General features: G+C 38.0%; 1 protein-coding gene across 4 annotated transcripts; it reads left to right on the top strand.

Moving 5' to 3' along the window:
* Positions 1-248: 248 nt before the first annotated feature.
* On the top strand, positions 249-24,392 carry LOC128238666 (ralBP1-associated Eps domain-containing protein 2-like). 4 transcript variants are annotated; one of them, XM_052954800.1, is made up of 19 exons: positions 249-510; positions 3,142-3,265; positions 4,280-4,330; positions 4,497-4,545; positions 5,765-5,873; positions 6,192-6,504; positions 6,773-6,952; positions 7,320-7,383; positions 7,878-8,023; positions 8,308-8,501; positions 9,438-9,519; positions 12,537-12,698; positions 14,091-14,240; positions 14,584-14,621; positions 14,942-15,118; positions 19,797-19,815; positions 20,099-20,118; positions 20,628-20,713; positions 21,083-24,392. In XM_052954800.1, exons 1-19 carry the CDS (start codon positions 373-375, stop codon positions 21,273-21,275), a joined length of 2,295 nt encoding a protein of 764 aa, XP_052810760.1. In that variant the 5' UTR covers positions 249-372; the 3' UTR covers positions 21,276-24,392. The 4 variants fall into 4 exon arrangements, with proteins under 4 accessions (XP_052810760.1, XP_052810759.1, XP_052810762.1 ...); XM_052954799.1 differs by having other exon boundaries at positions 9,438-9,534; XM_052954802.1 differs by lacking the exon at positions 12,537-12,698.
* Positions 24,393-26,333: the final 1,941 nt, after the last annotated feature.

The following is a 26,333-nucleotide window of genomic DNA, read 5'->3' as shown; positions in this document are numbered from 1 at the left end:
TTGCAGAATTTTGCACCCTAATTCATTTCAATTATATAGACATATTCAAAAATTATTACACATACCAAGGGTCCAGACTTATGATGACAACGATGAATGATGATGATGATGATGATGATGATGATGATGATGATGATGATGATGATGATGATGATGATGATGATGATGATGATGAGTGTATCTTGATGACTAATGACCCTGATAACGTCAAATTAATTCGTGAATAAAATTTAGTTATGTATCCAAAATGGTGGACTATGTAATTTCCGTGATGGATTATTTGATTTATCATCATATTTTTAGAATGTCATGATTTGAATCAAAGTGTAAACGTACGAGGTAAATCCAAGGCCGAGGCCATAATTAAGAACAATGCTTACAGAGCTTGAACAAAGTGTGTACGCCGAGTTATTCCAAACGTGTGACGCCGATGGCTCTGGCAAAATCTCCGGAGGGCATGCATTCGAGTTATTCAGACAGTCAGGATTACCACATGATGTTTTACAGCAGGTAAATATTGGGATAAGAAAACACGTTTTTTGAGTTTATTGCATACATACACTGTTATAGCCTGTCTGCTCAAATAGTGCACAACACCAGCTGACATTTGTATTTAGCGTAGGCTAAAGGAAGAGTGCCCAATAAGGGACTTGTGGCTGCATTGCATATTTGTTTACTGGAACACTATATCTGCTAAGAAAGCTAACTAGGCAGCTTGTTCATCATTTACATGGTGGTTAAACTTAGACAAACGGGCAAAACTTAGACAAACGGGCGAGTATGGCATGACAGCTTGGCCATATTCTATCTATATTCCATTAATGTCAAACCGCTACTGGGGACCTAGACATGTGCGCGTCAAGCTGCAAGATTGTTAGTAAAAGTTGTGAATGAAACAGTACTTTTAAAACCAAAAGTTAAAATAAGGGGGTACAGATTAGGTTTAAGAAATAAAAAGAGTTCCAAAAACGAATGGACGGACAGAAGGCTTGGATAGATATGCAGAGTTATTGCAATCAGGGCTTCTGAAAGACGACAATTTGCAAGTCTGGACCAATTTGACCACATCGGGCCGATTTCAGGAACAGAAAATGGATTAAAAATAGATCTGAAATTTGTTCATTTTTTATCTATTTTCAATCCAAAACAGCTAAGTCAGTAAAAATTGTAATACACAAACCTTGTTTGTCATTCAAAAATCCCCCTGACACCCCTGATAATAATAATAGTGACAAAATCACAACCATTAGATTAACGCGACCATCTGCTTTGATTAGCTATGATGAACACTCGATATCTTCAAATTTGCAGAGATGCTCTAATGGCAGGTACATGTACTTGTTATTTGTTCAACCACATGGTAGAACACAGTAGACCTATGTTGCTGACTGCATAATGCAAATATTTTGGATAATTATTGTTCGCCTTTTTTTCCTTGTCCAAAATAAAACATACTCTTTTACTTATGTTTTGGCTTTGCTAAATTATGGCAGGTTCCAATACACATTTCGTTAATCATTACATTAATTAATCGGCAATTATCAATTGGTTATTTATTTCGCCTAATACAAGTACCATCAACTGCAATCCAAACAAACACCTGAGAAAGTTTAACATATTAACACATGTATTGAAATGCGTCATACAGCTGCAGATCAAACAGTACACTTTGTGATGAGCGGTGTAGAGATGAATCGTATCGAAATCAGTCAGTCAAAACTCAGCCAAAAAGTCAAAACTCAGCCAAAAAAAGTTAGTTTTTCTAAATGTGTAATTCTGATTTTAACACATGCTTGATATATTTTACCAGCAAATGATACTATTAAGCATGAATTTAAAAGGAAGAACAATTAATAATTGTCATATAACTACAACCAATTAATGCATGCCTCTGACTAAACTGGGTTATTAATTGAAGTACATAGCACAAAAATCCTATAAAAAGACTATTAATTTTATCACATCGAAATTTAAATATATATGTCAATGCGAAAGCCTTTATTAGGTTAAAATAACAACATTACTTTGTACTTCTCACTAAATTTTGCGATATATCAAATAGTGTCAAACATCACAAATAAACTTTAAAAAACAAACAAACAAAAAACAGTTATTGGACATACACATGTATTAGTATGCTTTTACTTCCCCCCTTCAACACCTATCCCGATGTCAAGGCTGTGATGGACCGGACCCGGGATCGATAATATTAATAGCTCTTGTTTTTCCGATAATAGGGTCCTGGCATTTATACCTGCCCCAAAATGGCAATGTTTTGTTGACAGAAGAATCTGAATCAGTTTTTCATTTAAACTATTGTAATTAATGAAAGGTATTGGCTAAAAAATAATTTATGTGTAACTTTTGTGTGTTTATCATACAATTCAGTGTTATTGTATATTAACAGTCGAAGAATACATTTTACATTGGTATGAATAAGACTTGTGGCATTAAGAAGAACATAATGAATGTTTAAAAAGTTCACTTAATGCCCATTTTATATTGTGGCTATTGATCCATACCCTACTGCTGTTTTCTCGGAATTCTCCTGTCACCATAAAAGACTCTGTACAACTTACACAACAAATAAATAAAACCTTTAGATCTGCATGTGTATTCCTTTATAGTATGTTCATAGTAAATTTAAAGACAGTGAGTCATGTCTCAGTTGTACAGGCTATGAAGTTTAATAAACGGCATTGTTTCATTTTTTTCATTTTTCATGTCCGGTGTACACATTTCCAGTTGTAGACTTGGGAGCCTTGTGTTGATTACATTTTACAAAATCACATAAGGGTGTACAATTCACTTACATTAAAAACGGACTGTGATTCTGAATATAAGTGCAGGTATATATATAATAAATATATTGAATATTTAGGTACCAATCAATTTGAACAACAGAATGCCAATCAATATAAGAAGAAAGGTACATGTGCACAGTAAGAAGGAGGGGGTCTTTATAATTAAACAAAACGTGTTCTCAATTTTACAGTGTGAGAAATGTCTTCTAGTGCTAAATGTAAATTACTTGGCTTAAAGAAGCCACTCAAAGATGACTCCCGTCATAAACAATGCAGTTTATATTTTTGACTTGTAACAATACATTGCATTATACATACACCCACCTTTTTTTTTTAGGTTACTGAGCTGTGTGGTGCCAAGAGGCTAGGCCATTTTGGTCGCAGTCAGTTCTACATCGCCCTCAAGTTGATAGCTGTGGCTCAGTGTGGCTTGCCCGTAACTACCGACAGCATCAACTCAGGTACCAACATGCATGTGCCATAGTTAGTATTTATAAGCAGCAGTGTTAGATATTCAGGTTTTCAAGAACTGATGAGCGTCTACATGTATCAATATTAAGACTCACCAGATGGTGGGCGGGATGCAGTGTGTCTAAATATCATTGATGGGCCCGCAGCCTTTTTGGGCAAGACTGATAGGTCAATATGACCCAGAATGCCTTTCTTCTTTTTTTAAATATAAACTACAATAGAATTTTTTTTTTAACTTTATTTTGTCTACAAAATTCATATGAATCATAGGAAATTAAAAAAAAATATACAACAAGCAAAAAACGTTTTTTGTTAGTTTTCTTCAAATTACAATCACTGAAGCTACTTTGAATGTAAGATGTATGACTTGTTTAGTGTGTTAATGTTTGTGTGTGTTTTAGTATCAGCAGATTTTCTGTCCTATTCTGATACCCTTATTAAGCAGGGTTATCTCAAAACATGTAATTGAATTAATAATTTCCCTAGATTTGTTTACTACAATCAGTTTGCATGCTATATTCCAATGCATCTGATGATTAACTTATAAATGTGAATCTATAAGGAACCTGTCTAAACATTTTAGCCAACTAGCTGTCATTTTCAGCAGTGTAAATCACTTTCAAAAGTACCCATTGATCAATTTTATCACAGATGTTAAACTGTCAGGCCGTGTCTGTGTTGTTTTGCTGTTTTTTTTGCTGCTTCCTTGTACTGTTTGCCTTTTGGGAAGCCATGAAGAGTGTACTGTATATTTAACATGTGAAAAGTCATGATTTTTTTATGTGATGAGTGTCAATAAATACCGATGCTATTTTTAAAACTTACTGGCTAGACATACCCAGTAGATTTTGAATTGAAAAAATACACTCAATGCAATGTACACAACAATATTAATTTCATGCAAGTTTTTTACAATTTTTTACTTTCTCGGAATAGAATCATCTGGTTTTCTAGTCCCTTTAACGTTAATGTTCTTACAAATAATATTTTAATCTTTGTTTCAGGTGTTGACATCCCTTTACCAAAATTCCATAAAGTATCTCCAAGTGATATTGGTATGTTCACATTTTAATGTCTGAATAATGGTTTTTAAATAAGTAAATTTTGGAAATGGATTAGATGTGCAGCAAATTACATGTACATGTACATACCATTCTGGCATATTTTTTTATAGTTAAGCCCCTTGATATTTTGAGAGATCCATTTTCCATTATACATCAGGTGCTGCCTCTGGTACTGGCCAGTCCACTGCTGACAGTATTACTGAAAGGTAAGCACATACATGTATTTAATTACTGCGCATAAGTTATGAAGTTATTGTCAAGCCATAGTCATCACCTTGGTGATTCTGGGTATTTTGTGCTTGAGTGCTTCCTTCCATTTGGTTTTGGCACGTCTTGGCTATTACTTGGCCATGTATCAGGGGATTTTAAAACAACACAAAGTGAACACGTGATACACGTCTGGGTCAAAGGTTAAGGCTACACTTGAAAGACTGCCTTGCTTAGACCTTTTTATGCCCAAAAGGTGGGCATATGATTATCGCTCTGTCTGTCTGTCAGGCTCAATTTCTTGTGTCTAGACTTTCTTTTTAATGGACAGATTTTAAAATCCTTGACACATGTGTTTGACATACAAAGACAACGTGTTGAGTGCAAGACGGACATGGGTCTTGCACACAACACATCGTCTTTGTGGTCAAGGTCACACTTAGTGTTTGTTTACTATGGAATACTTCATATAAGGACATAAAGAATAGGTGGTCATGTCAGGGCTGTAACTTTCCCTGGTATTGACAAAATTAAAAATAACTTGCAACACATGTTCTACATACCAAGACAATATGTCACATGAATGACCCGTGTCGCTACATCAAAGTCAAACGTCACACTTAGTTTTTGTAAATAGTGTAAAGTATGGAATGCTGCATATAAGGACATAGAGTCTAGGTGGTCGTGTTCGGGCTGACACTTTGTCATGCAGAAAGGGATTTCATAATTACTTAACACATGAGTTTTGTATATAAAGATGAGGTATTGCGTGCAAAGCTCAAGTGCCTACTTCAAAGTTCATGGCCACACTGACATGTTTATCATTATGGAAGGCTGCATATGCATATGTTGCAGTATAGGTGGTCGTGTTCAAGTTGTTACTTTGGCATGCACTGAGGGATCACGATTGAACTGGATGGCATTTCAGGGGCATTCGTCACTTACTGTGACAGCTCTTGATCATAATTGTAATAACAGCAGACTCAACATTATTGACCTTTCATCAACTAGTTTATCAAAGTCTCACCATGCAAAAGGAGACATTTATGTTTATATCTATAATATTTGATTTATTTTAAAATTCAAAACCATGTTTTGTGTACAGAAGTACACACTAATAACTGTGTTAGGTATAATTGAAAACAGCTGGTCCCCTAGATTAGATGGATGTTGGTGTTGTACATGCCTAGTCTGATACAAGCCTATGTATATTTACAGGCAGTTGCAGGGCCAGCTGCCTCCTCCCCCCAGCTCGGCCAAGAAGGTTCATTCCCGCAACTTGTCTGGGCAATTCCGGGGAGCCCACGCTGAACAACCACCACAACAGGTAAGGGGACTCTGGGTTAAGCTTCTGATTTTAGAAGGAACTCTATTTTGTGTTTGTGCGGTATAAAGAAGGTCAAATATAACAATGCACTGATGATGTTTATATATATATATATATAGTAATGATAATTACATGTACGTGTTCATTATCCTTAGATTTCACCTCTTTATATGAAATAATTATTTTTATCTATAGACGTGTTGCTTTCCATTCCTGCGTTTTAATTGTATTATTTCAATATTTAAATGGCAAGTCAATCAGTGATACATTTAAGTCATTGTTTTGGGAAGCATTGTGTGGAAGATTTTTGTTTTTCAGATATTAAAGGATGGTCAGTCTGTTGTGCCCGACACTGTATCTTCTCCATTCCTTGCCAGTCAGTCACAAATCCCCACCCAGGGTCCTCAGCCTAGTGTGCCCCTGAGTGTCCCAATCTCACCCCCCATCTCCCCCCAGGGACCAACCCCTTTTGCTCCAGTAGCCCCAGTGATGACCTCATCTGCTGGGAGCCAGCAGTTGACCTTGACTGGGGGAATACCAGAAACAGTACAGCAATCTGGGATGGTCAATCAGATACCACTGAGGGGCACAGAGGAGTGGGCTAGATTCGAGAGTGATGATGAAAAACATGGTAATTATAATCTCTTCATATGGTGTTCAAGAGCTTTACTTATTTTTTATATCATTGGATATAAGTTTAAGAGAAACTTTGGCAGAATGTTCAAAAATAGCTTTACGATATTTCTACAAATTTTCTTCTGAAAACGTAAGCTACATACGTACATATCTGATAATAATTATGAAGCTGATTTCCGGATAACTTGATTGAAAATCTTTAATATTCAACTGGGTGGTATGAGCAGCTAAAATACAGAGTATGAATGTGTCTATATCGTTAGGTTTGCTGGGCCATGGTAAGAAAGAGGGCTGGGATATGAAACTTCCAGACTTTGACTCCTCCTCATACAGCTCAGACACTGAGAGCGTGGAAGACGTCTGGTCCATCAACGATGAGCAGCGGGAATATTACGTCAAACAGTTTGAATCCGTAGAGCATGACCCCAATGGACACATCTCCGGTCAGTCTCAATGGTTTTTAATTTCACATTATTCATGCAAGCCTTGAACGAGAAACAGGGCTAAATGTTTGGCATGCTTGTTCAACATTATGGGCTTGTTCATTTCTCAAAGCCAAAAGGTGTAGACAACAATGACATAAAAAAGTGCTGCTTCATCCTTGTACGTACATTTTGGTACTTTTCATATTTCCTTCTTTTCATTGTAAATGTGGCATGATTTTACATCGTTTATGAACAAGTAAAGCATGTAAATAATAAAATGTTGCTGGAATTTATTTACATTATCCTTCCATTTAATGTAGAGGATCTTGTTTGGATGGCATATTATTTTTCTAGGTATTTGAACATGTACTGATTTTCTTTCTAGGTGTGGTTGCAAAGGAATTCTTTGAAAAATCCAAGTTGACTAATTTGGAACTGTCCAAGATATGGTAAGTTTATTGAAACAAAAATTGGAGTGCAATCATTAACTACGGTACATGTATATACGTAAAGTTTTATGCTATACAACTGTGATATATATTAAAGTAATCTTAAACAATACATAAAACATTGACCTCTGAAACACCAGACATAGACCTTTGATATGACTAAGTTGTATGTTTAATAAAAACCTCTCACTTGAATGGAATAGAAAGTATTAAATGAGTTGATATTGCTAGTTTTAAATCCAACTAATACACTGGGGTCAACCCTGAAGAGGATGACTTGGAAGAAGAAGAAGTCTATATTTATTGAGAGACCAGTTTATTCTCTTCATAAACTACCCTGTACATATCAAAACCTGAATTCATGACAACTTCTCTCCAGATTGACACAGTTTTTTCCATTTTCAAAGTCAGGATTGATCTCTGATACTTCTGTTTTAAGTCAGTGAAATTTTTACTTCTGATAGCTATTCTCATGTTGTTTTTGGTGTTGTCAGGAACCTAGCAGATCTGAATCATGATGGAGCCCTGTCGTTAGAGGAGTTCTGTATCGCGATGCACCTTGTTGTATTACGCCGTAATGAGATTGAAATCCCCGAGAGACTGCCGTTCTCTCTCATGCCATACAATGCTTTCACCAATGGTACGTGATTGGGTCCTACTAATTTAATATTTAATACTTTAATATTTATGATCATCTAGGTGATTGGTGTTTCTGTAAAGGCAAGTGCAGATACATCATTGTATGCTGGAATTTTGCAACAGCAGAGATAATTAGATGAATACCAATATTTATTTCTCTGATATCTAATGTTTAGAAAAAATTATCATGAATTTAATATGTTGCCAAATTTGATCACAGTATAGTTCATAGGAAAAAAACTTTTTTATCAGTTTTCAGCAAATACATGATTTTATTATTTTCAGATGAGAATGAGCCATTTGCTGCAGACCTTCCTGAAGGTAGCACATTAAAGCGGTTGAGCCCACAGACTCCACCTGCAGGCCACTGGGAGGGTCTCGTGCAGGACTCGCCTGCAGCAGTCTCCAGTAGCGAGGTCTCCTCACCGAGTGTTACCCCTGCAAACTTTGACTTCCAGAAACCTGAACCCTCAGATCCTGTATGTATTACTGTGGTGTAGTCGATGTATTTGTATGATATTTAGTTACTACTGTTGTTGACAATGTTATTGACAATATACATGTATCTCATGTGACATAAGGCACTGCTTTATGGGTTTTTTAAGCTTCCAGCTGTCTGCCACGACAGGCAAAGAAAAGAAATGAGGTTCCTTATCAATATAATATTGTCGTTTTTCATTTTAAAGGAATTATGTTTACAGAATCTCTTCTAGGAATGATTTTTAGCTTTGCTTTTCTTAAGGTAATAAGTCTGTTCGTCTGTCGGTCACAAATTGTGCCAGCTCAATATCTCTTAAACCTCTTGAAGGATTTTGAAATAACTCGATACAAATGTTCACCATCAAGGAGATAGGTTCAAGGTAAAGGTGACAGACAGTGGTCAAAGGTCATATGACTACATTTTCTGTCCACTCCATATCTCTTAAACCTCTTGAAGGATTTTGAAATAACTGATACAAATGTTCACCATCAAGGAGATAGGTTCAAGGTAAAGGTGACAGACAGTGGTCAAAGGTCATATGACTACATTTTCTGTCCACTCCATATCTCTTGAACCTCTTAAGGATTTGAAATAACCTGTAACAAATGTTCACTATGTTGAGACAATGTGCAGCCGGGAAACATCAGTTTTGGAGTACATAAGCAACTGTACAGTTATCTTCGCATTTGGCATCTTTGTACAAAAAAATTCTCTTCAAAAAAACATTCAAGATATTGAAATAAAACTTTAATAGTACATATCTTGCCAGAGACAATGCACACATTTATAACAGGGCCCATATGCCGGGATTTGATAATTTAATATAAAATGTTATAAACCGAAAATATCGAACAAAAATTGGATTCACTCCACAGCAATCTTATTAAAATATGTTTTAATGAACCTTCAGAGTAAACATCTTGTGATGTTTCAGGAGGCCCATATAGTTCAGCCAAAAGCTGTGCGTCTCTCTCCGGACATGTTGAATGAAATGCCTGAGGTTCGGCCAGAAAGGGGTAGGGCGTTTTCAGGTAGACTAACCCTGGGTGATGGACATGTACCCAGCTTTAAACTAACATTGTTTAATCATGTAGCTTGTGGTAAACAACAACAGTGCCCTGTCTCATGGCTTGCTGGATTGGGTGATAATCAATAGGCTTTAATCTGGGCTCAAGTTAGACAGCTCTTGTAAGACTGTTCTACACAGAGCCATTCCAATAGGGTTTTAGTCGTAACTTCAATTATCTTAAATCTCATGTATAAACATCACAAATGGCAATACATGTAAAAGAATATTTCCTCAACTTTGTGTTAACTATAGTTCAATTCACTCATGTACCAAAATAATGAAACTATGGCACTAAGATAATTGCAATTTACGTCTAAAATCGTCCAAGATCTTAAACGGCCCTCAGGTATTGAAAGCCAGTATGTTAAAAATGTTAAGGTAACCATGTGTTCATGTGTAAAGATTGAACTCTTTAGTTTACAATATCAATTTTATTAATACAGATATATTTATAACCATTCAATAGACAACATGCATTTTTTTCTGACTGTTCTAAATAAAACTAATGATCTGGATAAGCCATGAGAGAGGGCACACACAGTTTACAGTTCTTTGTTTGGAAAATGTAATATTGATTTTGATCATACCATGTTGAGAGGTCATAAACAATTTCTCTTGTTAATTATTCACTTCACTCCAAGTTTTCAGTTCATTCTTTAGTTAAGCATGGCTGCATGCGACTTGGACATGGGATATTTACATAATGGTAGATGAGATTGTAACTAAAAGAATCTTAGATCTTTATGTGTTTGCCTGTAAATGATGCATCATTGGATCGGGATGGATAGACAGGAATGGTGCATCTTGTGTGAGGCATGGTGAAAATATTGTGACAGCTGCTGGGAACGTGGATGTAAATTATTTTGTTTATGTGTTTTAAAGGTTTTATTTTATTGATTGTTTTAGCTAGCAAAGGTATGGCCACATTTAAGTATCTAGAACTTGTAGAAATATGAATAAATCTGTTGTATTCAATATTTGCTAACTTGAATCTATTAAGCTTTTATAATACTGTTACTATCGCTTTAAATATATCAGTATAACTGATCAAGAAAGAAATTGCAGTAATATACCTCAAGCAAAAAGGTCTGAATTATTTTCATAATAAAATGTCTAGTTATGATCATAGCCTTGGCGTTGTGAGTGATAGCATAGTCTGCAATAACTTCATTATCGGCCATTACTTAAAATCTATAAAATATATTAACATGAGACTTTGTCCACGATTTCCACTTGATTACTATGGCAATATACATACTGTATAAGTGTATCACGTTCCACAACTCTGGCTAGAATCTTTGTTGGGTAATGCCCATTGAAAAACAGAGGGCTGTTGGCATACGTTTCTGATGTGCTTGTACAAATCTTACTTAAATGCCAATCAGGTAAAGCTAGACTTAGCTACTTGTATATTATTACAAATACCTATTACATATTAGAAGTCTCATCAGTACGTCTTTATAGATATTAAAAAACAAACAATTTTAGACTTAGTTAAAAACTGTAAATACTCTTAGCCTTTAGTGTTCATTTACCTTGTATACCCAAACTATATTGACACGCTTAAGTGGAGATAACTGTTGTTTAGTATAGTGTTATAGCTGTTGTTATTTTGTTCAATTCTATAAAATTGGTGCTTGGGTAATTACAGTATGTTCATTGTATAAACAAAAACTCTTGTCTATTTTAGAAAAAAACCTGAGATTATGTGCTAGCCTTTCTGTCATCAGTGGTTGTGTTGTCAAGGTGCTAAATCTTTAAACTTCACCATAACTCAAAAAAAAATTCAAGATATTCAAATAAAACTTTGTAAACATATTGCCAGAGACAATAGGCACATGTTTAGCAATGGAAGGCCCAAATATCTGCCTTTGATAACTGTCAAATTATGTCGGAAGTTTGACTGAAAAAAAAGCACTTAGCGTTGATGATCATCTTGCAGCGCCCCTGGTTTTGTTACCCAGACAGCTTCATTATTCCTGTCATTCTTGTGCCACTCTCTATATATTGTTATTTTTATCGTTAGCTTAAACAGATTATTTGTTGCCTTTTTGTTGTTTTTTTGTTTTACACCATACAAATACATGTACTGTGATATCGTATATTTTTGTGGAAGTCTAATTTTTTATCACCGCCAAATGAATACAAGCTTTTTCTTTCACGGTGGTTGTAACTTCGCACATTCAAATTATAATGAAGTCATAAAAAGATGTAATAAATTAATTCCAAATTTATATTTCTTAAGACTCTTTGAAAATGTTCAGAATTAATGACTGGTCAAGATAAGCTTTCTCATACAGCTGATGATATCGCTGTGGTTTCACCAGTTTGTCATAATATAGGTTATATATTGTCTTAAACAAATGACCAGGAAAGTTCACATCATATTGGTACAAAATCGCATGTTATTATTTAGACTGCTGCATCTGATATGAATCTGCGAATTGTGAACTCTGCATAAAACACGATATTACAGCACTTGTTATCTGTGTGTAGTGTTTGGAGGAGAGACCTTACAAGGGCAACAGTCGTCATCAGTTTCAAATAGAAACCACATTCGTTTTCTTGCCTATAAATCTATGGATTTCAGTACTTCAATACCAAATGAATTCATATGAGTAAAGAAAATAATTCCAAAACAATTCAGATGGCAGTAATGGGCTTGAGATACAGTCTACTTAGAATGCCATGGTGTTATTTATAACACCAACCAGATTAGATTAAAGCAGCAAATTCGAGACTTCAGTATGATATAATTACTGTACAAAAGCATTGCAGACTTCTACTTTGTCACCCTAATATTGAGAATACAAATAATTCTGCATTACAAGTTGTCATTGATGAACTGCAATGGGCAAGTTCTTTATTAAGCTTATTAGACTGCATGTACACTGTGACGACCTTGCAGGGACTCTGTTCTAGCCTGTTGCATGCTGTTTATGCTGTTATGTTATCCCCTGACAGAGCCAGGTCCACAGAGTCCAGAAAGTAGGGACCTCACCCTCCCCGAGTCTGACCAGCCAGGCGTGACAAAGCTCCGCGCTAACACTGCCACTATGGCGGACACAAATATCATAGATCCCACTGTACACAGCCGTCCAAGACCCCTGGTTAAGAGGAACACAGGTAGAGATCCTCCACACACATCAGCCAGCCGCTTGCTCTCTATAGAAGTGATGATATGAATACATTCGAGCTGCTTCCTGCAAAATAGTACTTCTTGACATGCAAAATTATCTTTGATAGATTACTGTAATGATGTCAAAATATTGGGGTCTGCAGGCGTGCTTTTTGAACCAATAGTATCACTAGTAATTAAGTGAATGTTTTTTTGAACAAATTTGTCTTTCATTTTATGTAAAATTGACCCAAAATTGCAGGATGTGGCTCATTTGTAGTGTTAGTGTTTGAAAAGAGACGATACCAGCCTTGCACTTTAGATCAGCATTACATGATCAATATTCTAGAATGTAGTGAGCAGTGCTATGGAATGAATGTCTTCCAGCTTGCATGTTAAGGTAAAATATGAACAGTCAGTATCCATTCAACATTGTGTTTTCAGGATAGGCAGGATAGGGTAGGCCATAACTTTGTCATGACCAAACTGGCAGCACTGGTGGTGGCACCTTGATGCATGTTGCATGCTCTATTTTGTTTTTGAGCTTTGTGTGAACATTTTACTTGCCTGCTTTAAAATGTTATTTTGTTGTTTTTCGCTCCTAAACAAGCTTGTCTGTATGAAATTGTTTAAGGAAAGACATGCTTTTAGCAAAAAGACGAGCAAAAAATGTTTTAATTTGATCATTAGTCATTTTCCCAAGCTAAGCTTCAATCATAAAAATACTTGATTAAAGGTGGTATAAAGATGTTATTCTTGTACAAGTTCTAAATGTATTACTGTGTTATATTTTATGAATGAATTTGTGCGCCTATTTGACTCAAAACAACACGGCTAATAAATACCAGAACTGTGTCCATCTGAAGTCTGCAGTATTCTCTGTTGTTTGTATTTGATAACATGAGAAATAACAACACATGTCCTGGAATGATTTGCATATTTCAGAAAGTAAAGAGTAGAAACGATGAAGAATAATACATAACTATTTTCTGATATACGTCTAGATGTGCTCCATGATTTGTACAGAATTGAACTAGTAACTAGCTTTACTTGGCTGACTGATATTCAATAGTGGTCAGATGGTCAAAATGTTTGTTTTTTAAAAACACAACATAAATAATTTTATAAAGTGCATGTAAGTTGTCTTCAATTTATGGTCATGAGGATGTTCACATAAATGTAATGAAGGCAACAGACACACATATGCCTCTCTGCAGTGAAACAAATGCAAACATTGTAGGTTTAAAAATATAAACATACTGTAAGGGTCAATATTGAATGAAGTCTTAGAACACAGTTGCATTTATAGTTTTGTTGTGTTATCTCTTGGCATACATGTTCAGATATCTGTCATGTGTTGTTGAATGTACAGTTTTATCATTCTTTCATTGTATGGACAGTTCCAGGTGCTATGCCGGGCCACATCCTGCCCCCAGTTCCCCTCTCTAGTCACAACGAGGACCGGTTTACAGTCACTACTAGTGTGGACACTGAACCGCCCGTCCCCCCACCCAGACCTCAAAATCGTAGCATGTCCGTAGACTACAAAGGTAACATGGTAGACACGTTTTTTGTGGCTTGAATAATATTTACTACTCTTGAAAAATGTAAATCTATTTTAAACTGCACAGTGATTATTGAATGATCTTGGCAGTAATACTTTAGTAACGATGTACTGTACATTAGAAACAAGATTCTATTGAGAAATAACTGTCCTATTTTCTAACCAAGAATCTAGCTGACACAGTGTTTACAATGATAGCAGGTAATTACAGAATGATTATTTACATGTCCATAACCTGTTGTTAAGGAAAATTATGACTGCATTCCTGGAGAAATGAGATGTACATAACCATGCCAATACATTTATAAGCAATGCTTTCTGTCTCTCAGCCCCGCCTGCTGTACCCCCTCGAGTATCCGCCAAGGAGGTGAGTAACTGGTGCTGCCTTGGAAAAGCTAACTAGAGAAGTTGTTTGTCGCACATAATTCAAAGTTGACACAATGCCATGATTTAAATGTCATCATAATCATGATCAAGTTGTTATTTAAAAGTTTAAACCATAAACAAATGCCTTTCCCTGTAGTGTGATGACACTGTCCATGAGTTAATGACCTTAAGTGTATAGGTACACTTACCTTTAATAACACAACATATCACTTTTGAAGAATATGAATGGAATATGATTTTGTGATGCTTATTTGCCACTTTACAACAAACCTCTCACACCCACTGACACATTCCTGACAGGCCCCTGGAGCCCAGAAGCTGGCCCACCTGAAGCACCTGGAGCCTGTGCAGTCCCAGGAGGTGCTCAACATCCAACCGGGCTCCACTAACGTGCCCCCGGGCTCGAGCGCTGCACCCACCATCACTGCCATACACCCCAATCAGCATGATCACACTCACTCACAGGAACGGAACAAGGTACACTGAGCTTGTTAAGGATACTTTTTTATGAAAAATTTGGGGAATTAAAGGATTTGTTTGTGATTGCATATATGCTTACTCTGCTCTGTTTTGAGACACTTTGTGTACTTCAATGTGACTTGGTTATGAGGGTTAGGGTTACAGTTGTCTATCTGTAAAGGTTCACGCCGGGGAGAGAGTGATCTAGTGGTATAGGTGTCCACCTCTGTTTCCAAGACATCGTGGGTTTGATCCCAGGGTGAGAGTGGTCTAGTATATGTGTACGCCTGAACCCGAGACATCATGGGTTCTATCCTTATCAGGATGAGAGTGGTCTAATGGAATAGGTGTCCGCCCCCACTCAAGAGGTTGTGGGTTTGATGCCTACTAGGTTGAGAGTGGTCTAATGTTTAAGGTGTCCGCCACACTCAAGAGGTTGTGGGTTTGATGCCCACCCAAAACATGTGTTTGGTCCCTACCACAGTGAGAGTGGTCTAGTGGTATAATTATAGGTGTCATTACCCACCCAAAACATCATGTGTTCGGTCCCTACCACAGTGAGAGTGGTCTAGTGGTATAATTATAGGTGTCATTACCCACCCAAAACATCATGTGTTCGGTCCCTACCTCAGTGAGAGTGGTCTTGTGGTATAATTATAGGTGTCATTACCCACCCAAAACATCATGTGTTCGGTCCCTACCTGAGTGAGAGTGGTCTAGTGGTATAATTATAGGTGTCATTACCCACTCAAAACATCATGTGTTCGGTCCCTACCTCAGTGAGAGTGGTCTAGTGGAATAATTATAGGTGTCATTACCCACCCAAAACATCATGTGTTCGGTCCCTACCACAGTGAGAGTGGTCTAGTGGTATAATTATAGGTGTCATTACCCACCCAAAACATCATGTGTTCGGTCCCTACCTCAGTGAGAGTGGTCTTGTGGTATAATTATATGTGTCATTACCCACCCAAAACATGTGTTCGGTCCCTACCTCAGTGAGAGTGGTCTTGTGGTATAATTATATGTGTCATTACCCACCCAAAACATCATGTGTTCGGTCCCTACCTCAGTGAGAGTGGTCTTGTGGTATAATTATAGGTGTCATTAACCACCCAAAACATCATGTGTTCGGTCCCTACCACAGTGAGAGTGGTCTAGTGGTATAGGTGTCATTACCCACCCAAAACATCATGTGTTCAATCCCTACCTCAGTGAGAGTGGTCTAGTGGTATAGGTGTCATTACCCACCCAAAACATCATGTGTTTGGTCCCTACCTCAGTGAGAGTGGTCTAGTGGTATAGGTGTCATTACCCACCCAAAACATCATGTGTTCGGTCCCTACCTCAGTGAGAGTGGTCTAGTGGTATAGGTGTCATTACCCACCCAAAACATCATGTGTTCGGTCCCTACCTCAGTGAGAGTGGTCTAGTGGTATAATTATAGGTGTCATTACCCACCCAAAACATCATGTGTTCGGTCCCTACCTCAGTGAGAGTGGTCTAGTGGTATATGTGTCATTACCCACCCAAAACATCATGTGTTCGGTCCCTACCACAGTGAGAGTGGTCTAGTGGTATAGGTGTCATTACCCACCCAAAACATCATGTGTTCGGTCCCTACCTCAGTGAGAGTGGTCTAGTGGTATAGGTGTCATTACCCACCCAAAACATCATGTGTTCGGTCCCTACCTCAGTGAGAGTGGTCTAGTGGTATAATTATAGGTGTCATTACCCACCCAAAACATCATGTGTTCGGTCCCTACCTCAGTGAGAGTGGTCTAGTGGTATAATTATAGGTGTCATTACCCACCCAAAACATCATGTGTTCGGTCCCTACCTCAGTGAGAGTGGTCAAGTGGAATAATTATAGGTGTCATTACCCACCCAAAACATCATGTGTTCGGTCCCTACCTCAGTGAGAGTGGTCTAGTGGTATAATTATAGGTGTCATTACCCACCCAAAACATCATGTGTTCGGTCCCTACCTCAGTGAGAGTGGTCTAGTGGTAAAGGTGTCATTACCCACCCAAAACATCATGTGTTCGGTCCCTACCTCAGTGAGAGTGGTCTAGTGGTATAGGTGTCATTACCCACCCAAAACATCATGTGTTCGGTCCCTACCTCAGTGAGAGTGGTCTAGTGGTATAGGTGTCATTACCCACTCAAAACATCATGTGTTCGGTCCCTACCTCAGTGAGAGTGGTCTAGTGGTATAATTATAGGTGTCATTACCCACCCAAAACATCATATGTTCGGTCCCTACCTCAGTGAGAGTGGTCAAGTGGAATGATTATATGTGTCATTACCCACCCAAAACATCATGTGTTCGGTCCCTACCTCAATGAGAGTGGTCAAGTGGTATAGGTGTCATCCCCCACCCAAGAGGTTGTGGGTTCAATTCCTACCAGTGTGAGAGTGGTATAGGTGTCCGCCCCGCCCCACCATAGAGGTTGTGGGTTCCATCCCTACCAGGGTTAGAGTGGTCTAGTGGTATAGGTGTCCACCACACCCAAGAGGATGTGGGTTCCATCCCTACCAGGGTTAGAGTGGTCTAGTGGTATAGGTGTCCACCACACCAAAGAGGATGTGGGTTCCATCCCTACCAGGGTTAGAGTGGTCTAGTGGTATAGGTGTCCGCCCCGCCCCACCATAGAGGTTGTGGGTTCCATCCCTACCAGGGTTAGAGTGGTCTAGTGGTATAGGTGTCCACCACACCAAAGAGGATGTGGGTTCCATCCCTACCAGGGTTAGAGTGGTCTAGTGGTATAGGTGTCCACCACACCCAAGAGGATGTGGGTTCCATCCCTACCAGGGTTAGAGTGGTCTAGTGGTATAGGTGTCCACCACACCAAAGAGGATGTGGGTTCCATCCCTACCAGGGTTAGAGTGGTCTAGTGGTATAGGTGTCCACCACACCAAAGAGGATGTGGGTTCCATCCCTACCAGGGTTAGAGTGGTCTAGTGGTATAGGTGTCCATCCAACCCAAGAGGATGTGGGTTCCATCCCTACCAGGGTGAGAGTGGTCTAGTGGTAAAGGTGTCCGCCACACCCAAAAAGATGTGGGTTCCATCCCTTCCTGGGTTAGAGTGGTCTAGTGGTATAGGTATCCGCCACACCCAAAAGGATGTGGGTTCCTTCCCTACCAGGGTGAAAGTGGTAATGGTGTCCACCACACCCAAGAGGATGTGGGTTTGGTGCCTTCCAGGGTAAAGTGGTCTAGTGGTATAGGTGTCTGCCCCACCCAAGAGGATGTGGGTTCCATTCCTACCAGGGTGAGAGTTGTCTAGTTGTATAGGTGTCTGCCACACCCAAGAGGATGTGGGTTTGATCCCTACCAGGGTGTCCGGTGAGAGTGGTCTAGTGATATAGGTGTCTGCCACACCCACGAGGATGTGGGTTTGATCCCTATCAGGGTGAGAGTGGTCTAGTGGTATAGGTGTCTGCCACACCCAAGAGGATGTTGGTTTGATCCCTACCAAGGTGAGAGTGGTCTAGGTGTCCGCCACACCCAAGAGGATGTGGGTTTGATCCCTGTCAGGGTGAGAGTGGTCTAGTGGTATAGGTACCTGCCACACCCAAGAGGATGTGGGTTTGATCCCTACGAGGGTGAGAGTGGTCTAGTGGTATAAGTATCTGCCACACCCAAGAGGATGTGGGCTTGATCCCTACCAGGGTGAGAGTGGTCTAGTGGTTTAGGTGTCTGCCACACCCAAGAGGATGTGGGTTTGATCCCTACCAGGCTGAGAGTGGTCTAGTGGTTTAGGTGTCTACCGCACCCAAGAGGATGTGGGTTTGATCCCTACCAGGCTGAGAGTGGTCTAGGTGTCCGCCACACCCAAGAGGATGTGGGTTTGATCCATGTCAGGTTGAGAGTGGTCTAGTGGTTTAGGTGTCTGCCACACCCAAGAGGATGTGGGTTTGATCCCTACCAGGGTGAGGGTGGTCTAGGTGTCTGCCACACCCAAGAGGATGTGGGTTTGATCCCTACCAGGGTGAGAGTGGTCTAGAAGTTTCGGTGTCTGCCACACCCAAGAGGATGTGGGTTTGATCCCTACCAGGGTGAGGGTGGTCTAGGTGTCTGCCACACCCAAGAGGATGTGGGTTTGATCCCTACCAGGGTGAGAGCGGTCTAGTGGTATAGGTGTCTGCCACACCCAAGAGGATGTGGGTTTGATCCCTACCAGGGTGAGAGCGGTCTAGTGGTATAGATGTCTGCCACACCCAAGAGGATGTGGGTTTGATCCCTACCAGGGTGAGAGTGGTTTAGTGGTATAGGTGTCAGCCACACCCAAGAGGATGTGGGTTTGATCCCTACCAGGGTGAGAGTGGTCTAGTGGTTTGGGTGATTGCCCCCAGCCAAGGTCAAGACCTCTCAAAAAGGGTACCAGTACTGGTTCCCTGCCAACTGGAGAGCGATTCATGTCAGCTTTCAGCTGTCTTCCCAAATGTAGTTTATTCAAAATCATTAAAACTAATCACTTGATTAGGATACTCTGTCTCATTTTTATCCTGTTTGTCTGTGCAATTGATGCATGTAACATTGTGATATTATGTGAGTAACACAAGTTTTGATTTCCTCTGTGAAATATGGTCAAGAAAAATGGATGGGATTGAACTGTGTATCAAAGCTAATCTTCTGGTAGGATTTTAATAATTAGGCAATTCTCATTATTGTTCTCTCTATCTTTGCAGGCTGGTTATGATGGCGGAGGTGAGTTATTTCTCAACTTGTAGAGCCAGTTGTAGATTTACACAAATATCATATCATTACTTTTTTTTATTTACTATTACATTTGGCATATTTTCAAGATCCAAAATGTACCTTTGCCATACCAGTGATGATGAGACAGCAAAGTCAATATGTTTGAAATATTGTGCATCCATGTAGATTGATTATCACAGAAAGTGTGCTTCTATGGCTTGTATTATATACCTTACCAATCACAAGTATTGATTCTGTCTATAAGTTAATGAACGCATACTTTGTATTACAGATGGGGGTGCAGACTTAAAGGTAAGCGGAGCGAGTTTTTGTTTTGCTTAGTACTGCCAGAATAAGGAAGGAATTACCGTATATGAGGCTTATGTATTACATGACTTGATGCTCTTTTGTTCAAATTGAAACTGAGGTATTGTGGGATTTATGATTAAACTTGAAGGTACTCACATAGAAGTTGGTACACGTTTCAAATGACAATATGTATAAATGTACATACTGGTACTTCCCTTCTCCTTTTGAGTGATTCCTTGAAATCGTATCAGGGTAACATGCACAGAGCCTGGTCGATCACCATTTAAATTGGGCTGACAACCCTGTTTTGGGGCTTTTACTTTCTAAATTCCTGTTTAAACTGCATGGCAGATGCAGTCAGGTCAAGCCATAATGCAGACAAAAGGCAAGCACAGACCTCAAAAACTCTTAACACCTCCCTTCCCATACCTCCTTCAATTGCCCCTTTGCCAACTGAGAATAGCAGACAAGCCTTAGCTACCACCTGTGTTAACTTGTGTTTGATGTTCCAGACTGCAGTGGCATGGGACCTGCTAGGCCCAGACTTCCAGGATGGATCGGCTGAGAGACAGACAGAGTTCATACTGGCTGCACAGAGGTTAGATACCTACATGTATAGCCTAAAGTCTAAGAATTGTATGAGAATACTAAGCCTTCTTATAGGGTGATGATGAATCTACCGGATATATGTTTTAAGGTTATTTATTCCAACATTCACTTTGGATGGGGGAACAATTTTAAGATTAAAGCCTTGGATAAAAAAAATGCAGTTGCCTTTTGAATACTATAAATATCAAAGGACAGACTAGATTTAATCAGTAATTGACATTCATGAAATGACTAGCAGTGAAATTGCAACATTTATCCCTGAGATGATTTGCAGGTACATCTTACAAGTAACTTTGTCTTATTTACAAGATTTAGTTTGTAACCAGAATAAACTTTGGTGATATTTTCTAATACACAGACAAGCCAGTCGAGATAAGAAAGAGTTACAGATGGCGATACGAACACACAAGGAGCGAAACTCAACGTTGTCCAGGCTCAACTCTGAGCTGAACCAGGAGTTACAGGAGGTCATGGAACAGAGAATTGCCCTGGAGATACAGCTGGAACATCTGCGCCCCTTCTCCAGCTATCATACGCACCATAACTCATGAAAGCTTACTCTTTCAGACGTTAACAACGGGCAAAAACAAAAATTGGGACATTTCATTTTTGGTCACCTAGTGGGTGAAATTAACCCAAGCAGTTGTAAGATGATTTAATTTTAATTTTGGATTGTCCGGCTTGTTAGGATTTTAAAGCAATATAGTAAGGTCATGGGCATACAAACCATGGTTTACGGGTGTGTGGTAATGTGAGGATCAGGGCTTATTGCTCAACTTGCTGGTTGCCTCCCCTGCATTGTTGCATAAAGTCTGGTTATTTCCCTTACATTGCAGATACAGACTGATTGCAGATTAAATCATAGTACAAAATGTTAACTATATGTATTAACTGCCAAATATTTTCTTTTCAACATCATCATCTTGATTGATACTGCTCTATGAAATAGACCAATTATATAATTGCTTCAAACTTATTATTTCCATTTGAAATTTATGATCACATGTTCGATGTTAGGGTGTGTATAAGCTGGCAAAATAGTCTGTGTTTCCACGGTAGTAGTCAGTGTTTGCCCTGGCGCTGTTGTGCACGGTGTGTGTATATAGGGAGATGGACCCTGGGATAGATTGCAATATACTCTTCACAAATATTACTGTGCTGACAATTAGTCATTATTGTAGTGTCACTCGTATCTTCAATAAAGTGTGTGCTTTAAGCTGCCTCCTTCGTGTGATCACATGTATAATGTCAGTTGTTTTTATTGCATGATTACTAATTGTGTGTGTCAGATACTGTTGAACCAATGTTTTTCACAATTTCTTCATTATTATTCAATACTTTTTAGACTTATTTGAATGAAATGTGTAATTTTGGATGAAATTTCTTGATTATCAAAAACTTTGATTCCTCAGTATGTGAAACAAACAATAATTTATCAACATTTTATTTCTCGTCAAATATGATCTATTACCATTTACTTGTTCAAAAATGTTCATTCAATACGAATGAAAATTGTGTGCATTTAAGTCAGTCTTAGTGTCTGTGTTTGTTTCAATGTTTTCAAATTATGTCATTTAAATTTCTGTCCTGGCTCTCCGAATGAAATGAATTTTATTCTTGTTACTTATTGTAATCTGCATGTTCATAGTATTGCATCTATCTCATAAAATGTGTATAGTACAAGGAATGGTGTACCCCTGTTAAAATGAAAATCAAACAGATGTAATTATGGATTATATTGGCCTAGTTATTTATGATACATGTCTGTAGTGTACTCCCAAGTATCTATATCTTGATTTTGTCATCGGTTAGGACTAATGTGTCTTAATAATACTGTGGAAATGTTATCAATGAGTGTACAACAAAAATATGGTAACATCAACAGTTTCAGTTCAATATCTTCCGAGTGTCTCTTGGTACCAAAACATGACCGAGTTCCTTTAAGGTGTGTACATGTTTTCTGGTAGATTGATAACATGTTCCTCCATAGAGTATGGCCCGTTCTTTAATTACATTTCAGCAAATGTTTGTTAATTCTAATTCAAGTTCAAAGATACTTTATAAAGTAGACAGTCAATATACAGTCAATAAATAAACATGAGTCATGGAGTTAACAGTTAAAAGATGTTTGATACAAGTTGAAACATGTGGTGGATGTTGTTGCTTTGATTAGCATGGTTGGTAATAATGGAATACCCCTACATAAACATGTACGAAGCTAGTAATCTTGATGCATTTAAATATTAACCCATATAAGTGGAATATGTGTTGTCTTCCAAGAAGATTTGATTTATGTGTGATCCTGTTCATGGAACATTCCCCATATGCTTGTCATGTTGATATGGGGTTTTAATGATTGGAATAATCGTATTTGAAGATAAGGATCTATTTTATTATTAATGTGTACGGTATATATATGAGATGTACGGTATAAACATATATTTATATATATCTATATATGAGATTGCCCAAGCAATAACCCAGACGTCACTGTGTACTACATAACTGTGTACTACATAACTGTGTGCTACACATTTATACAATGTTTTAAAGGTAACAATTATGTTACAAGTAATAAAGGCATGAAGATCAAACCTATTATATAATATTTTATCATATACCATTATACAAGTTTCGAAGTGTTTTGTTTTTGTGTCGCCTGCAAAGCATGGCACACATATAGGGATTCATTGTTCGCACCATTGGCCCCAGTAACTTTTAACTTCTAATGTGAAGTCTTCAAACTTGGTTAGCTCATTGGCCGTGGTCAGGAGATGACTTCTATTGAGTTTGGGGTCAAGGTCATGGTAATCTTTCCTAGAAAATAATGATGGGTCCACTGACAGGCTACACATTCAATACACAGAATTCTAGCATATATTATCGTTATGACAAATAATTTTGGTGTACACAATATGTAATGGTAGAATGTAACCATTTTAATCATTGCAGTTGCACATTATGGATATAATATGGCATTATTTGGGAGGTGATCTACTAGTATATCTTTAATAGGTTCTCTTGCCTTTCATCTTTACTAATCTTTATCTTCATGTTGTAAGTTTAGTCCTACTGCTTAATGCTGCTGCGATACATTTTATTATGATTTTAGATGCTATGGAAATTAAGTATGCCATACTGGAGAGATTATAACAAAATGGCAAGCTGTGTATTTTTAGTTATGGCCCTTATGTCAAATTACTGAACATGTGCCGTGTGAAATTACTGCTTTCATGTAGAACTGATAAGCCGCTTTCTGTGAAGCCTCTGGCAGCTAGGTAGGTCTGTTTTGTCTTGGAAAGTATATGTCAGGGCTCAGCACATGATGGACGTAACTCCTATTTCATTATGGAGTTGTGTCAGTCTTACGCTGAGCTAGTATGTATCTCAAATGAACGCAAATGGGTTTACTTGCTGTGTTTATTTTTCTCTTTGCTGATAGCTATTGTAAACTTAGAATTGCCATAGGTGGAAAACATTCTAAATTAGCTTACTGTCTTTTGGAATATCTGTAAATTTTGGAACCTTTCCATTGGTGCATTCGTGAATAATAATTATATTCATACAAAGTTATGTGGATTTCTGTTATGTATGTAAATAATTTTTATTTTAATGCATATCTGTTATATAACTTGTTTCAAATATACTTGTAATAAATCCAAAACGACCATATGAAATTGTTGTACTTGATTATGTGCCCCCCCCCCCCCCCCCGAAAGGGAAAACCTGGTAAATATTTCCCAGTATGCATTTGGCAATGTAGTAAGATAAGAGATATATTTCAAGTTAGTAAGGCCAGAAACACCAGCTGGCAGAGCCTTTTTAACCAACTTTTTCAACATTATGTAAAGGGCCCTTATCCATGAAAATTTAAGTGCAAATGTTCAACTTGGTGAAAGATTACCAGTTTTAAGCTTACCAGTTCTTTATTTAAAAAAAACACCTTTATTTTTCATCAACTTGATTCATATGTTATTATAATTTGTACCCTGTTCTGACCTTTTAGCTCACCTTAGCCGTAGGCTAAGGGTGAGCTATTAGGATCGATGATTGTCCGTCGTCTGTCGTCCGTCCTTAGTTTGTTAACACTCTAGTGGTCACATTTTTGCCTCAATTGTCACAAACTTTGGTCAGGATGTTTGTCCCAGTAATAAGTCAGACCAGTTCGAATATGGGTCATCTGGGGTCAAAAACTAGGTCACAGAGCCCAAATATGGAAAAACATTGTTAACAATCTAGAGGTAACATTTTCAGCCCAAATGTCCTGGAAATTTGTCAGAAAGATTGATTCGTTGATTTCTAGCTCAAGTTCGAATATGGGACATCTGGAGTAAAAAACTAGGTCACAGAGCCCAAATATGGAAAAAACCTTGTTAACACTTTAGAAGTTACATTTTTAGCCCAAATATCCTGGATACATGTCAGAAAGGTTGTTTTGATGATTTCTAGCTCTAGTTCGAATATGGGTCATCTGGTGTCAAAAACTAGGTCACAGCCCAAATATGGAAAAACCTTGTTAACACTCAAGAGGTAACATTTTCAGCCCAAATATCCTGGAAATTTGTCTTAAAGGCTGTTTCGATGATGTCTAGCTCACGTTCGATTGTGGGTCATCTGGGGTCAAAACTAGGTCACAGAGCCCAAATATGGAAATACCTTGTTAACACCCTAGACGTAACATTTTCAGCCCAAATATCTTGGAAATTGTAAGACGGTTATTGCCCTCTGTATCTTTATAAACAAATACATATTTGTCATGTGTTTAAAACACTGGACATATAATAGTTCCACCTATGGTGTATGGAAGGGCAGACAGGTACCATCCAGTATGTAGTCCGATCAATTACTTTAGAACCCTTTGTCCAATCATGACCAAATTTGGTCAGAATGTGTATTAACGTGTTTGATGATTAGCAAAATTGCTGTAGTTATCCGAGAGTTATTGCGCTGTAATCATAGAAATTACGTAAAATTGCTCTTGTCCTATCAATAACTTTTTAAGCATTTGTCCAATCATCACAAAATTTGGTGAGAATGTGAAAGGGTATAAAACATCAGAGAAGCCAAATCTCTGTTATTGCCCTTTATTTATCAACAAGTCTGTAGCACAGTATAGTTTTACTGAGGTTAGCGATATAGGGCCATCTCGGCACTCTTGTTTATGTTATTGGTGTAAAGTTTATTTTCTTCAGATTCAATTTGGAAAAACTCGTCACTAAGATGCTTTATGAATAAGGCTCCAGCTGTGTAACCCCTAGAAAAGGAATACAAATTATTGAGACACATAAACTCGTATTATATGCATACTGTACGAGATAAGACAGATATATGACATTTACATTAATAAAATAAATAGACATATTATCAATTGAACGAAAGACATTCATAAAAAACAATGATCTTCAAAACATACAGTTGTATTAACAAATGCAAATGTTTAATCAAGTAAAAAGAAAATTGAAAATTAAATACAATGCTAATCCCAACGTGCGATGCGATGAATGCAATACAAGGTGCGTTGTATAGCTGCGTATTTGCATGATATCAGGAATGGACTGGCGTCCTTTGAATAAAATGCGGTTTACAAATGTCCTCAAGCTTCGGGTTCT

The sequence above is a fragment of the Mya arenaria genome, chromosome 6 (assembly GCF_026914265.1).
Source record: "Mya arenaria isolate MELC-2E11 chromosome 6, ASM2691426v1".
NCBI classification, from domain to species: Eukaryota; Metazoa; Mollusca; class Bivalvia; order Myida; family Myidae; genus Mya; species Mya arenaria.
The sequence above is the reverse complement of the archived record's forward strand: the minus strand, read 5'-3'. Positions and strand labels throughout refer to the sequence as shown.